This window comes from Anopheles marshallii, chromosome 3, assembly GCF_943734725.1.
Source record: "Anopheles marshallii chromosome 3, idAnoMarsDA_429_01, whole genome shotgun sequence".
Classification (NCBI taxonomy): domain Eukaryota; kingdom Metazoa; phylum Arthropoda; class Insecta; order Diptera; family Culicidae; genus Anopheles; species Anopheles marshallii.
In genome coordinates, this window is record NC_071327.1 from 344,631 (window position 1) to 359,789 (window position 15,159).

At 40.5% G+C, this 15,159-nt stretch overlaps 1 protein-coding gene across 1 annotated transcript in view; it reads right to left on the bottom strand.

Moving 5' to 3' along the window:
- LOC128711177 (pneumococcal serine-rich repeat protein) overlaps positions 1 to 15,159 on the bottom strand; it is a 115,595-nt gene that overhangs the window by 13,861 nt on the left and 86,575 nt on the right. Inside the window, exons 2-5 of the mRNA XM_053806041.1 lie at positions 6,677 to 6,857; positions 6,435 to 6,560; positions 4,822 to 4,967; positions 2,003 to 3,154 (exon numbers count right to left, since the gene is read on the bottom strand). Coding sequence (XP_053662016.1) covers positions 2,003 to 3,154; positions 4,822 to 4,967; positions 6,435 to 6,560; positions 6,677 to 6,857 — 1,605 coding nt within the window. The remainder of the gene's footprint in view (positions 1 to 2,002; positions 3,155 to 4,821; positions 4,968 to 6,434; positions 6,561 to 6,676; positions 6,858 to 15,159) is intronic.

Sequence of the window (15,159 nt, forward strand, 5' to 3'; positions counted from 1 at the left end):
CCTTCGATCCCTACATTAACATTCGATATACAAACACTCACATCTAGAAACATCTTCCCGATATGTTGGCAAAAAGATATCAGACAACTTATAAGTCCTTTAGTCACGACACATTAAATGGGTACAGTCATAGCGCAAAAATAAACCACGGGCGAAAAGTACAAGCTCAATACAGAACAGCAACCACCAGCATTGCTGAGTTCCCGCCGAAGATATGTTGTCGAGAAGGGCCGAAAGAACCGATGGCTTCGTTTACATAAACTATTTTGTCCTGATCTTATCGACGAAACATTTCCATCTACCAGATTGTAATCTATTGTGTCTGGTAGCTTACAACACGGTTCGTACTTTATGATCAACTAATGTTTGTCTTAACCTTGCTTCTCTCCCTCGTTCATATGCTCAACAAAACAGGGCGATAAAAAAACACCCCGATTTGCACAAAATACAGCAGTCCCTAGGACATCAATAATTCATGCTACTACGGAGCAAGCTGCTCAAGCAACAAACAGCTAACAAGCATTATGGGCGTTCGTTGCGGGTTTTTTTCTCTTGTTATTGTTGTCTTTATTATATGCCGGTGCTTAGCTTATCCTACTACTGCAACCATGGTTATGAAGTAATTAAGCAAAATACAAATTGAAAATTAAACTAAACTTTTTTGTTGATTTGTTTATCTTAAGCTGTCTGCGGAGCGGTCAATTAGTCACGCTTGAGTGTGACTAATTTATTAGTTTATACTTTTAAACTTTGAATTTCATTGATGAGCTATGAGATAGCTCAGTCTCTATTTTTTCTCTTATTTCTCTCTAGGTTGATGAACAACATTTATCGGATAGAAGCATACAAGCTGGAATGGAAATGTATATTGAATGTAGGAAACCATGTAAGTTTTCTAAGGGGGTAATTTGGTTATCTAAATCTAAATTTTACTGAAAAACTGCACCACTGTCTAACGGTTATCGATCGGCCGTAATGACAACATCATCATAGGTGACACTCAGTATGTAACATTTTGGAGTAGAACAGTATTGAAAAAAAAAAAAAACACCAGAAACAATAAACAGCTAACCTTACATCGAAATCCATCAACCCCCAGTTATCCCCACACGGGTGTAAAGAGGGTTTTGATTCTTGAAGTCGAAATGTACACTTCATGATCCGAAAAATAACTGTTAACAGCCAAACGTTCTCTAGAATATGCTGTGGTCTGTTTTGCAGTGTGCTGTTGATCATATTTTGTGTGCTACAAAAATTTTGAATATTTTTTCCTTAGCTAAGATATATAACTCGAATATATAACAAGTTGTTTAGCACAGCACAAGCACAAAACAATTGACAACAACAAGGAACAAGAATGATTAGGCATTGGCTTTTATCGGTAAACGCGAAAGATTGAGGAGGTTAGAAATTTTGAGCTGCAAAAAATTTTGTCCATCAAAACGCACTTCACCGATTTTGCTCTGCAGGAAATTTTGGTAACGTGGAGGGATAGTTGAAAGGATAGCATGAGTTGAAGAGATACCGACCGGTGGATGTAACGGAAGATGAGAATGAAAAGCACAAGAGTCACTATGTACGGACAAACTCATAAACCGAATGCTTCATATTGGACATTTCATTTGGTACATTTTCCATTTTTTGGACATTTTTGTGGTACATTTCCTTCTTAATACACGATGATTTATTTTTTTAGTACATAGAGGCCAATGCAGATGAAAGTAAAGGCGGCAATGTCGGAGAAAAAACGGACAAAAGAAAATGTAGCAAAATAAATAAAATTACGAATGAAATATGTAAACAAAACATGATACAAAACATTAAAATATACCATCCTTAAAACGTGAGAACAAATGGAGATGGAAATGATGGAGGAGGAATGATAGAGATTTTTCTGGAAAATAGCCATAGCGTAAGAAAATAGTTGTGACGAAGGAAATTGAAAACAGTATACATATGTGTGGGAAATAGAAGATAACAAAAAAACACATTTTAGGCGTACCATGGTCAGTCGAGGAGGACGAAAAATCATTGATAACGGCGATGGTGCTCGTGCTGCTGCTACTGCTGCTGCTACTCCTGCTGCTGCTGCTACAGCTGCTAGTACCAACCACCCCAGAAGCAGTATGATGCAAACCAGCAACCGAGCTTGGTGTTGCTGGTTGTCCTACTGCACTGGTCGCTACTACTGAGGAGGTCAATGGTGTTTGTGTGCCATGGTGAAGGTACGGATGGTGATGATGATGGGGATGTTGAAGTAGAGTATGATTATGGGAAAGGTGGGAGGAAGCGGTTGGTGGAAGCATGGCAGTGCCGTGTAGGTGTTGTTGCTGCTGCTGATGATGATAGTGACGTGATGTCTGACCTCCTCGTTGCTTTGACGACAGCAACGGCGAGGAGTTAGGAGCTTCCATTTTCGCCGTCCTACCACCACAACTTTCGGTGGTGGATTTCTTGAGCGACATTCGCCGATAGCTCGGTGACTGAGCAGTCACTCCGAGACGTGGAGAGCCGATTAAACTACCCCGAGACACATAGACGGTCGCACCACTAACACCACCGGAAGCCACGGCGGACATAGGTTGCTGATTGGGACTGGTACTGCGACCGCCGGTCACGGGTACAAGCGGAACGTACGCATCGCTCGGAGAACAGGAACCGATGCTCGTTAGTGAGGAAGTGCTGCTGTGCGAACAGGTGAACATGGCAGCAGGAGTACTGACGAACGTAGAGCAGATAGCAGCTGTCAAGGAGTTGGTCTGCGTGTGGCCCGCAAAAGAAACGATCGTAGGTGCATGGTAGGAATTGGTAGTGACAGAATTCGCCATACTAGCAGTGACAGTAGAGGAAGTGGCAGTAGTTATAGTAGTAATAGTTGTGGCGATGGAAGTAGAAGTAGCGTTGTTGGTGGGATTAGCAGAAGTAGCAGTAGCGTTCTTCGAAGAGGAGGTGGTAGCATACGATCCGAGCGGAATATTTTCCGCACAGGCCGGTAGGTTAGGATTCGCTACTACTACTGATCTTGGTTTCGAATTCGGTGCTCCAGAATTATTCGTTCCGGACCCTTTCGGCGGCGAACCGACCAGCACGACCGTATTAATGCTGGCGGCCGACGACGAGGATTCGGAGTTTGTAGCATTGTTTGACTGATCCTCTGGAATATGCAACATAGTGAATTTATTGGCTTTTTACGTCGAGTGTTTAGACGGGAGATAGTGGTGATGAGAGCAAGGGCACGTTGAATGACAAATGCACAGAGCAAGAGTAGAATCGTAGCGATAGAAAGGTAAAGAGGAGCACGGATAAAGGAAGTAAATGAACAGGAATTACAAATGACACGATACAGATGGCGATGTGGAAGAGAAAAAACGAATTTTTTTAAAATTTGCCTAATGAGGGCTGGATTTTATCTTCTTGGATAAGATAGGACAGGGGCAAATAGAGCCGACAGTGCTGATACGAAGCGGACACAATGTAGACAAAATAACTATATCGAAAAAATGTGTTCGTCATGGAGCGATTTAACAGCAGAAGCGTTCCAGATTTTATTTTTCGGTGGAACGGTAAATAAATCGAAGATAAATTTGAACAACACATAGAATCGAAGTAGGCCGCTCGTCAATCTCGTTAACCGCTCTAGTCGAGATCGGGAAGATCGAAGATTTTTCGCGCCAAATGGTTTTCACCAAAAGATAACTTCCACGGGGAATCAGAAAAAACCACGACGATGGGTGTAGTTAATTATCATTGACTTTAGTAGGTACGCATGTTTGCAACATTCAATGCACGAAGTGTTGTTATCCTTGCTACGATAAAATGCCCAAAACATGTGTAATTAGGAAGAATGCTGGGGAGGGTAAAATCAAACAACCAGAAGTGGGTGTTAGCTTACAAAAAACTTTAAACCTAAGACCTAAGCCACTAGATCATACTGGGATAATTTAAATACAAATCAACTCTCACAGTAACGACTACTTATGAAACCATTCTACGATATAACAACTTCAAACAACAATTGAAAACGTTACTTGAAAACTAGTGGATGTGAGTATATAATCAAGGTAGTAAAAAATAGACCAAAAACATGTAAACAACAATTCAGAAAAAAACATAAAGATCTACATTTGTTAATCACTCTGCTTTTGTTCATTTCACTACTGTTTGGTTAAATGTTTACAAAGTACAAAATAGTAGATTGAACATAAAAAACTCTTTTGCAGTAAAAATAATTAAAATACAAGACGATAGCGTTAACGAATAATGTAAAATGGTTTAAATATATCATAAGACATAATTAACATTAGAGAGGCACATTGGAAGTGAAATGGAAAAATCTCTAACAGTGAGCAATAGCAATCAGGTAACAAGTGAGAAACAATTTTAATAAAAAGTATCTAGCAAATACAAACTGACTACGCGTGGGCGAGTGATTGCAAGAGGAAATAATTTACTTTAAACAAAAAAAAAAATCGATACGTTCGGTAAAAAACGTACAGAAAGTGAAAGGAACACACAACAAAAAGTGTATAACTTAGATAGCAAATAACATTTCCAGTGCTTTAAACTTATTGCATAGACTATTTAGTTTGAGTGGAAAATAAGGTGAATCGAACAAAAGGTGGGAGAGGAAAAGGATCATAGGATACATTATGTATAAAACCATATCCTTTACGTCCTGTGACTAACTACGGAGTGTCTTGTTTGGCAGGGGGTTTGGAGAGCGAATGGAACTGGTGATACAGGGAACACGGAACAGGGCGAATTCAATTATTAGCCGAAAGGTACGGTTAGGATAAACCCAAAAAGTAGCAGAACACTTACCACTTGACGGCGAGCAGTTCATCGGTTTCTGGCCGGTGTGCGTTTGACGGCGGAACAACATCGAGGTGGGTTTCGAGGCGGCGTTCGCCGAAGACGATCGTATTCGTATCATGGGTCCGAGGTTATCGTCTTTACTTTTTGCCGACCTAGAGTGGGAAATGGAAGTTTGTGTAAAATTTACGCAATGCAAGCGGCATTTATTGTCGAGCTTCTAAATATTGTTTTGAAGATCCCATCAGAAAATGGCTAAGGTTCTTCGTTGCCACAGTCACCTAAAACTCCAAAAGCGATTTGCTTTCAATCATCAAATAAAGATCTACTAATCTCACACCTGACTGAGCTTCTATCCGACGCGTTCACACGTTTATTGATTCACGTTGTGCGAGTTTTACCTAATGACCTAATGATAAAGCAAAACATAAAATATAGGTTGTATCCTCCTGTTCCTACTCAAGAGTTTTATTTTTGGGCTTTTTACACCAACAGAAAGATACATGACCATCCAAGAATAGCCTATTAGTATTCGTAACTTCCTATTGACCTAGTAGTAATCGTGAAAGCTATTAATTTCTGTTAAATCACTCTACACCAAACATTCCTTAGCTAACCAAGCCAGCCCAGACCGCAGTGGGAGCATCGTTATCGATTTATGTTTTGTTTCTTGTGCTCTTCTCAGTTCAGCGCTATAAAAAAAAACACAAAAATGATGTTGTTTAAGGCGCTTCCTCACTTTGGAGCTTAATGGCATGATGTAGTTCGTGCTGAGAGTGGTATGAAAAAAGCAAACCCCGGCAAGCAAGACACGCGGAAAAGGAACATTAAAGACGTCGAAAAAACTGATGCTGAATTCCTGATGGACGACAGCTTTCACCAGACACCAGAGCACCTCTTCACCAGAGCAAACCAATTTTCCTCCTTGCGCCCGAATGCAACAGGTTGTAGAACTGATTCCAGACACATGCCCCCAAACCATGACATCTGGGAGTGTGTTTTTTTGTTCGTCGAGCAACAGAGACATTGCTTGCGCCTGAAGGTTTGTGAACGTGCTATGTTTTCCGGTAGTAAGTCTTTTTGTATGTTGCCTTTGAGGATCACGATTCCTTTAGAAGGACAAGAAAAAGTGAACATTTTCCGCTTTGATTTTTGTGCGACAAAACTCAACAGGAAAAATGCAACTGACAATCTTGTTATGTTATGTCTCTTTGAGGCGTTTTAAGAAAAAAAAAGTCTCACGAACGTTTTTTATCTCGCAATTTGAACGTGAACCATTGATTTTTATGTCTGTCTAGACATATTAGCCTGATTGGGTAAGCAACACGGACTTTTAAAAGAATCAAAACTGAATGCGCTATTGTATTTCACTGTATGATATCTATCTATAATTTCAAATTTACTAACTGTGTATCGTACAGGCGTATTCATACACACAACATTAGATTTTCTATTATTGGAACTGGGAAGGTAGCTCTCATTTTGATGTATAATTGCTTATGGTCTACCAGATATTGGGAGAAAAATTTGAAATGGAACAGCGGGAGACTTCCAAATTCTTCAATCCCACATCGAAACCCTGCTAATTTGTGAAAGTATATTGGTGATAGTTATATACTTACTTCATGATAGTAGTGTACATGTTTTGCGCGATGATGGAATCCTGTACCTCCATCCATATTTCACCCGCTCCAGTTTTTGAGCTACGACCAACCTCCAGGTAAAAGTAGCGCTGAGAATGTCCACACCTGCAAAATGGAAAGTAATCGAAAGATACGATTTTAATCGGCTGTTTAGCGTTCTATCGTCAACGATGATGATCCGAAACCACAGTTCCAGGAAGCTGCTCGCAGCGGACACCTACCGTCGTATGGATGCCAACGAAAACTCGACCAAATCGGCCCGTTTCTCCTGGTGGGCCGTTAAGTCCGATCCGATGCGGACCAATGATAGGATTTTGTCAGTAATGCAGAGTCGATAGTTGCCAAGGATTCCGTAACTGTCGCCGAGACCTTTGCGCTGCACGTAAACATCCCAAATGTGCTCTGTAGATAAAGGAAAAAAGAAAGTTGGTAAATTTTAAACAGAACAAAAACGAACATTGACATTTACAAATTTGAGCTTTGAATAGTTAACTTTCAGAACCAGAAAAAAAAGTAATTAGAAAAAGAGAAAAATAAGCGTTTCAGATGCACCCAAACACTCTTCAGACGCAATGCTGGTGCTAGGTGCCTTGACTCGTCACTACTACTTTAGTGCCTTGGCTCTATAGCTGTCCAGGGCACTATAAATTATTACCCTGTGAATGCGGAATGTCGGAATGGGCCGTGTCGATCTCGGAAAAAAATGATTTCCAACCGTGAAAAATCATCCTCGCGTCGTGGCTCCTTCATTTTCCATCCACTAGTGAAGCTATCATTCCTTTTTGTTCGTTAAACAAACGAAACGAAATGGATTTTTCATTTACTGAATTGTTCATTGAAACTTTTAGTGATTCGCACACACAAAGATAACTACGAGTCCTCTTTGCACGACAGAAAAATAATAAGAATACCTTTCACGTTTAGATGGAAACACACCAAAGGATTCAGTATGTACGTACGGTAGTGCTCAGGTAGATCAGACCCAGTTCAGGTGAGTAACACACCATACCGGCACATCGACCAGCACCGACACACCGGCGAACAATTTAATTTAGACAAGGACACGATAGTCTTTTCTAACACCTTCTTCCCTTCCTTCCGGACCGACGACGGTCTGCTTCTTTCTCGATATACCACTGATCTGGTATTTAGTTTAAACAGATTTCCTATTGGCCATATTCTTCACTCTACTGCCCTGTGAGTGGACGACTCCCATGGTACACGCACCACAAACACCTTTTTGCGAGTAAAATGGTAAATTAATTACTTAATGGATAAAACGAGCACAAAACTTTCCCAATGCGGTTCAACCTGAGCCAGTGTATGTAGTTTTTTTCTTTCTTGTGTACATTTTTGCAACCTTCAGTTGATTGGATAATGTTTTTATGTTGTGTAAGTAGAAAATAGTAAATAATAAAATAATTAGACATGAATAATTTTTTTCCATTGTTTAAAATCTAATTAATGTTTAGAGCTTTGTGAGCAGAATAGTGTTTTTAAATTAATACTTCGCGTTGTGAAAACGTTGTTGAAATGGAATGTTGAATTAACAATTTGAGATAACTTCTATGCAAATAATTTTTCATGAATTGATGAAGAAAGTATTGCAAGAAATGCAATTCTCTAACACGGAAATATGGGTGCCGAAAAAAACATTGCTTCACTTCTCATGTAGTGATAAACAAGTTTAATGCAAAGTTTATTCTATTATCTTCCAACACAATACGCTTCTGTATCTAGGACACGAGGTGCAAGACAAAGGATTTTATGGAAGCCAGTGCAGTTTGCAATTAGGGCACACCTTGTAATCGCACACCTACGAGATGAGATAAACTGTCAAACTAGCTTTTTGTTCACTCACTAATTTCACCAACCCCAACACCACCCCTAGGTTAGATGCTGCGCTAGGACGTCAGCATTGCAGACAAAAATAGCATCTCACTACCTAGTCAAAACAGACACCAAGATGATAAACAGAAACAAAATAAGTTTTACCCCTCTTGATAGATACGGAAAACAACATCGGAAGCGAATAACACATAGTGAGTGGGTATGTGTGGAGGAGGGGGCGGGGGGAGGGTTGCATATAGCTATGGCAAACGCCACTCCACTCGAAAACATAATGCATAATTTTGCCGCCGTCATTGTAAAAACAGACTCGATGTGCATCGGTGCACATTTCGCTGATGTTTCCAAGCCACTTCCGCCACATCATAGACATCATCCTTATCTCCTCTTGCTTGCCTGCTTGCCCACCATCACAATTCACTCCCGGGCATCGGACACCTTCAGGCAAGAAGTGTCACCGATCCTGCCGCATCTAGCTACATGCTCTAGCGTGAGGAGTTTTAGATTTAATGGTTTCTGACTGACTTGCGATGCACGCGCCACGCTTAATTAATGAGAAAATAACAATTCACTCCCAAGCCAGTGGCCCTGTTTGCAAGGTCGCTTTTTAAAGAGCGCCTTCTTAGCGCCGGAGGTGTGTTATGTTTATCTTTCACGAAGAAGAGCCCTTGCTATGTATCGTATATAGAGCTAGCAGGGAGAGTATGAAACAAAAAACGCACAAACATAAGCAACACCGTACCTGTTGTTTCATTTGATTTTCGGTCCAATTAATCGATAATTGGAAACGACACTGAATTACATGCCTCTTTCCAACCTTTGCTACCTGGCCCTTGTGACTATGGAACCACACCTTCCTAGTTAACAGGGGCAGAGAGAAAGATTGTTACCAAGCGTAAGGAACAGAAATTAAATAACATTAAATACAGGATCTATGCTGAATGATCATGGCGGCTGGAAGCTAACCTCACCACCTCATCGTTTAGAGATACAGCCGGAAAATATTTACACCATGCTATAGAGTACCCTTCTATCTTGTGGATGCCTTCATTTGCTTCTTTCTCATTCTATTCGGCTATAAGAAGCGATGTAAACATATGGACGTAAATAAAACTTCCGGCACGCGAGAAGTGGAGAACGGTCACGACGCGCGCGTTCAATTGCACGCTTAATTCAATTCAATTAGCGACTAATTAGTTCCACGTGGTGGTGTCCAAAGTTGGCGCTGGACACTTTAAGTTGAGCATATCTAAAATACCAATGCCCGCAAGGGGTGGGCAACAAGGCGAGAAGACAGTTGGTAGTGTGTGTTTTGCGTCACTGATTTTGCTAGTTTCTCTGCGTAGGAGATAGTGTAAACAGGAGAGGGCCCTTAGTGGTCTAAGCGAATAGCGGTGTACTTGGTGTGACGGATGAAAGGTAGCTTGCACTACTCTTTCTCTCTCTTCGTCTCGGCGAACTCTTCACTTCGCCGGAAGTGGTCATAGTTCGATTAGCTTTGGATGCGCATCAGTACGCACTTGTTCCGTAGATATTTAATGGTCGACGGTGGATCGTTGGTGGCACGAGGAAGAATAAGCGCACGGTGAAAAACATTACATGACAATGTCGAGAGGAGATGAAATGTGATTAGTTTTAGATCAAGTCATGATAATTAAATATATTGTAAAATATCAACAAATTTTTAAACTTGCTAATATTGAATTATACTATGCAACGTGCTTCTAATCGAAATAATATACAATAGATATATCATTGCAAATGCATCATCATAACGATTTTAGAATACATATTAAATGCATAGCTTCTTCTGTATCCGAAGCAAATTTCTAAGAAATTCAAAACCTGATGTAATTTTCGTAGCAGCTGCAAACGTGCCAAAATACCGATCCTACGGATAGGACACTGCACGTCGCTTCGTTTGTGAACAACGAAAGAAAAACAAACCTCAATCGATTTGATTCCACTATAAAACGAGTGCTAGGCGTTTCTTTCGGGAGTACGGAACTAGATGACCCATACACTACTGGGAAATGACCTCGTCGCAGTAACTACGTGCAAGTGGGCTTTGACGGCTGGCAATTACTGCGGAATAAAGTATACACTTCAGACAAAGCGTTGCAGCAAACACAAAATAACATCAAGAACGTAAAAAAGAACTATCTAAGGAAATTAGACGAAAACGACATGTCAGTCATCACGTTGAGCTGCATGCTGCGTACACTTCACTATCTCTACCAATCCAGATCCTACCGGATCTGTCAGCAATCGTACTTGAACGAGTGCTAAACTCATAAACATACGGATTTTATCGTGAGTTGTCACTCTCTTGTGTTAACATTGTTGAAAAGCATCTCGTACCCATTCACGGCACCGTAAGCTGCGGCAAATTATTACACCAACGGGTGTACTTTACCCGTTGGATGTGGAAGGCAGTTAAGATTTAAATAATCCCATCTTACATACAGAGTCTGCGCCTCCACCAGTAGTGAGTGTGCCGACACGGTCACAAAGTGGTGATGGTGAAATTCACTAAATCCATGATTAGTGTTCTTTACCGTTCCTTGTCCTCCATTTGCCACGGTTCTCCTCCCGTAGGAACGTTTATGATGTTAGATCACGATATTTATTTACCAACGGCAAGCGCTGATCATGCTCACTACACCCTCTAATAGTGAACACGCGACAGGGACAACCATTTCGTATGCAAATGCGCACTTTACAGGCGTCGGAATGGACTACGGATGGTTGGATCAGGCTATGGACGGCCAGATTTACAATATTGTGCTAGACATTGTATGATCTCGCTCTCTGAAGCCGTCGACGATGAGCGATGAGTATGAGTGATTGCAAACATACGTGATTGGTTCGGTTGACAAATAGGATAGTAAAACGTGGCTGATCTTTTGTGCGCGATTTAAAGGAAGATCATTACATCGCTTCGACCATAATATTACTGAGCGAGAAATAGTGTCAATAACACAAATCAATGCAAATTCTGAGTTGGGATTATTTAAAACACATCACAAATAAGGATAAAAACAATGTAATTCCCATTCTATCATTATTTTGATGAGAATCATAATAAGATTAACATTTTTATTAAGGTATGTAAAAATACCTGTACAATTTGCAAGCCAACCAAATCTACCAAACCTGGTAAAGGCCGTTAAAAACTATCAAAAAAGTTTCAATCACACTATCCTCAATAAATTGACTAGCTATTCTACGAAGGAAACCTCAGCTTCACTTAAGGCACCGCCTCTTTCCAGATGGCGTTTATGTTTAATTATGTCTAGCTCCAAGCACTGTTAAATGGCCAGTTTCTCAATTGATTCTACTGAAAATCCTGACCCACATTCGACTGAGCTTATAACACATAAATAAAGCATAAGAAACTGCATAAAAAACTGCTCGCCCTTCCGGGAGTTTCCAAGGTTACATAATTTTCCGAAAGGATCGGAAAAAAAGGATTTATACTATGAAATATTCAAGCATGATACGAAGAAAGGTCTGGCTCAGGCTTTTCCACTCAAACCGGTACACACACCTGTTACCAGTGTTGGTTTTTGGAGGACAGAGAAGTCTTAGAATGAATCCCTCAGAACCTTCACGTTCCAGTCTACCCACCATACGTTTTACAACCAAAAGAAAACAAAGCATGAACAGAAAAAGGAAGTGAAATCTTAGCATCTAGTTGGGTCACACACAGGCCGTAAATCCAGATTTAATGCTAAACGCGCGATCGGAAAACGAAATTTTTTTACGAGGTTATGAGTGCCTAACAGATGCAACGACTTTCTGCTCTTGTGTCCGTGTATGACTTTGTGTAACTTGTGTGAGTGTGACATTGCCTTGTTCTACTAGGTAAGATATTCGAAACCAAAGGTATGTATTTTAGAGAGGTAAAGAGTCCAAAATTTGGTGAGGAAATAATGTAATAGAAAGATGTCACAATCGCTTTCGGCAAAAGGTCTCTGGTTGTGGACATTACGAAAAAAAAACTTTCGGAGTGGTTTCATCCACCATAACCGTAATAAATTTCTATTCAATTATGGGCACGATAAATAATAGCAAAATGCGTGAGGCGTTTCTATGTCGTAGTAACTTAACCTGTTTTTACAAGTTTTTTTAATGTTTTGTGTAGGTATTATATCATATTATAGTATTATATAGGTATAATAATTTAGTGGAATACAAAAAAAAAGTTATTAAAAATCATACAACATGTCTGTTGTACCTTTCCGTTTAGTTAAATAAAATTAGAATAATCAATTATCATCCAGAAGAGCACTTCCTTAAGCGTATTCATCAATGATTCAAAATTAAAAAATATTTCAAAACGATTGAACGTCACTATATTAACCTTATAGTATTTACTTAGTTATTCTTCACCAATGTGAACCAACATGAAAAGAACAGAGAGATGCAATTGATGAAGATTTACTGGCTTTTCAGCTTGCACTACCACATTCAACCACATAATAGCAGTGAAAAGTTGTGTAGGTTGTTTCGAGAAGTTTTTCGGCTACATACAAAACCGAAAAACAAAATATTCGACTGCTTGTTGGAGGCGTTCGGCGCGACGCTGAAAACGATTTATCGTCTACAAAACATCCATCACAAGTAATTACAGAAAGTGTATTCGCCTCTTTCGCATTTGTTTTCCAATGCGGCAGCAACTGTTTACGGAACAAACGGGGGATCCAAACGCAAGCAGATAGTATTGATCATAGGATCAACGTATGTGCCGCTCACTTTCGCATATATATATAATCTTTCTAACGCGTCTTTGTCACGAATGCGTTCACCAAGAGAATGGCAAACACCTAAAAAGAGCATGAGTGGTATACTTCCAAACCCATTCCCATACGTCTACCGTGGTGGATCCAAGTGACGTTTTCTTAACTCCACGCGAGACCACGCTGAGCCAAAAGCGACAGATGCAACTAGTACTGCAAGCCTAGCGTCAGCACGCAGCGCTACTGTTTTTTGAAAATTGTTCGCATCATCGTACCACTGTGCCGCGTCGTCGGGTCGCGATAAACGTTCGTGATTTACTGCAGTTAGATGATTTATGGTTACACTTTTCTGCGGTGGAAGGATAATATGGCAATGGATCGCACCCACCAAATTTCGAATGTTTGTCGGATATAAGGGTTTATCAAAGGGTAAGCGCGTTGCGGTGGAACTAAAAGGGGCGAAACGGAAAAAAGTGGAAAGTCTTTCCTAATTTGAGAAAATTGTTTTCCGTTCGTGGTGGGTGGGTTGCATGAAAAGAAGTAAACCTGACGTTGATTTTGCTTCATACCCTGCGATCAACACATTTGCTTCCAGGCAAATCGGGTTCATTTGTAAAACGCAATTACTAGCTTTCAAATGCAGAAATGTTTTTTTAGGGTAGATTGCATGTTTGATGATCCTAACAAACGAAAAAGAACGACTAGTTTCTGTGAATTATTTCCATGAAGCACTAATTGATCCTGCAGTTGTTTTAATTGATCATAATGCACTAGGAAGTTCAATTAGGGATCCATTTTTTCTGTTGATATTTGAATGGATGATTTTTTCCTGAGGTTAAATGTTACCCGGCAGATTTTTTTATTAGTTTAATTGCAGTTTTGCACAATTAAAAGTAAACCGTTGTAGTTTACAGAGTTCTAAGCTAAAATCAATACTTTCATGCATGTCTATCACAGCAGTATTGTAGAAGCATATTTTATAGCATATTTTATAGCTTTTAAAATTCATGTAACATAACAGAAATTGCAGGTCGAAGGGTTTAGCTGACAGGAAACTTAACTAACTTCACAAAAACTTTGAAAATTGCAAATAGTTTATAAAGCCTTCATCAACTGGCGTTTACCTTTGGCATTCTGTGCACTGTTTTAGCTTTCCATGTTATGCACACCAACACATATGCTACAATATTTCTTACTATCCTGGAGTGGGTCTGACAAAATTGTCTTAGCGCCAATGGTCGTGTTGGGTCCACTACCGAAGACAACACATTTTCCCCGTCCAAGAACCGTGTAGCCATCTCCGTGGGTATCCTTTCCCTGCTAATACCCAACAACTAACGATGCAACCCGAAAAGACGTCCTGCAGCGAACGTCCTCCCGGGTGTTACCTCGTGCGGCGACGAACCTACACTGTGGCTGAAAGTCATTCCCAACTTATCATTCTGCACGTTGCGCCAAGCGTCTCGCTCGGAATTCCGTAGTTTATAAAAAAAATAATAACTGTAGAGAAGTGAGGAAACCAGTCTCCTCATCATGTAGATATTTTTCAGAAGGTTCCGCTAAGCAACAGCATCAGTGCAAAAAGTGGTCGCCACAGCAGCGCCAAGCACTTGAACGTGCAGTGAAGGAAGATGGCTGCAAAACTCAACTGACGCACTACTAGTGAGCTAGCACCGGGACAACTGACCAAAAGACAGACGGCGAACGACAGCGTCAATGACGACGATTGGAAATTTATAGGCGATTAATGATTTATTTTTCACATTAAAAGATGGAACAACTTCGGTTACCCTTCCCAGCTCGTTATCCACAGCTTCATAAATAACCGACCTAAACATGGGGCGGTTGGCCATCGGCGAAACATGTTGGCAGGAGCGGACAAATGTATATTTAACATGGCATTGGACGAGTTTATTTTCTCCATTGATACAGCTGCGATTATAAAGACGTGCGTCTTACGGCGCGTATTGGTCTCTCGTCGCTTGACCGTTTGATCGACTTTCTTTGCCAACAACTTGCGTCAAACGACGCATGCATGCAAGCCAACACTCTCAAAGCGAAGGAATGTGATGCAGTATCCCTGTGTCCCACTATCTCTCGATTGAGGAAGATTG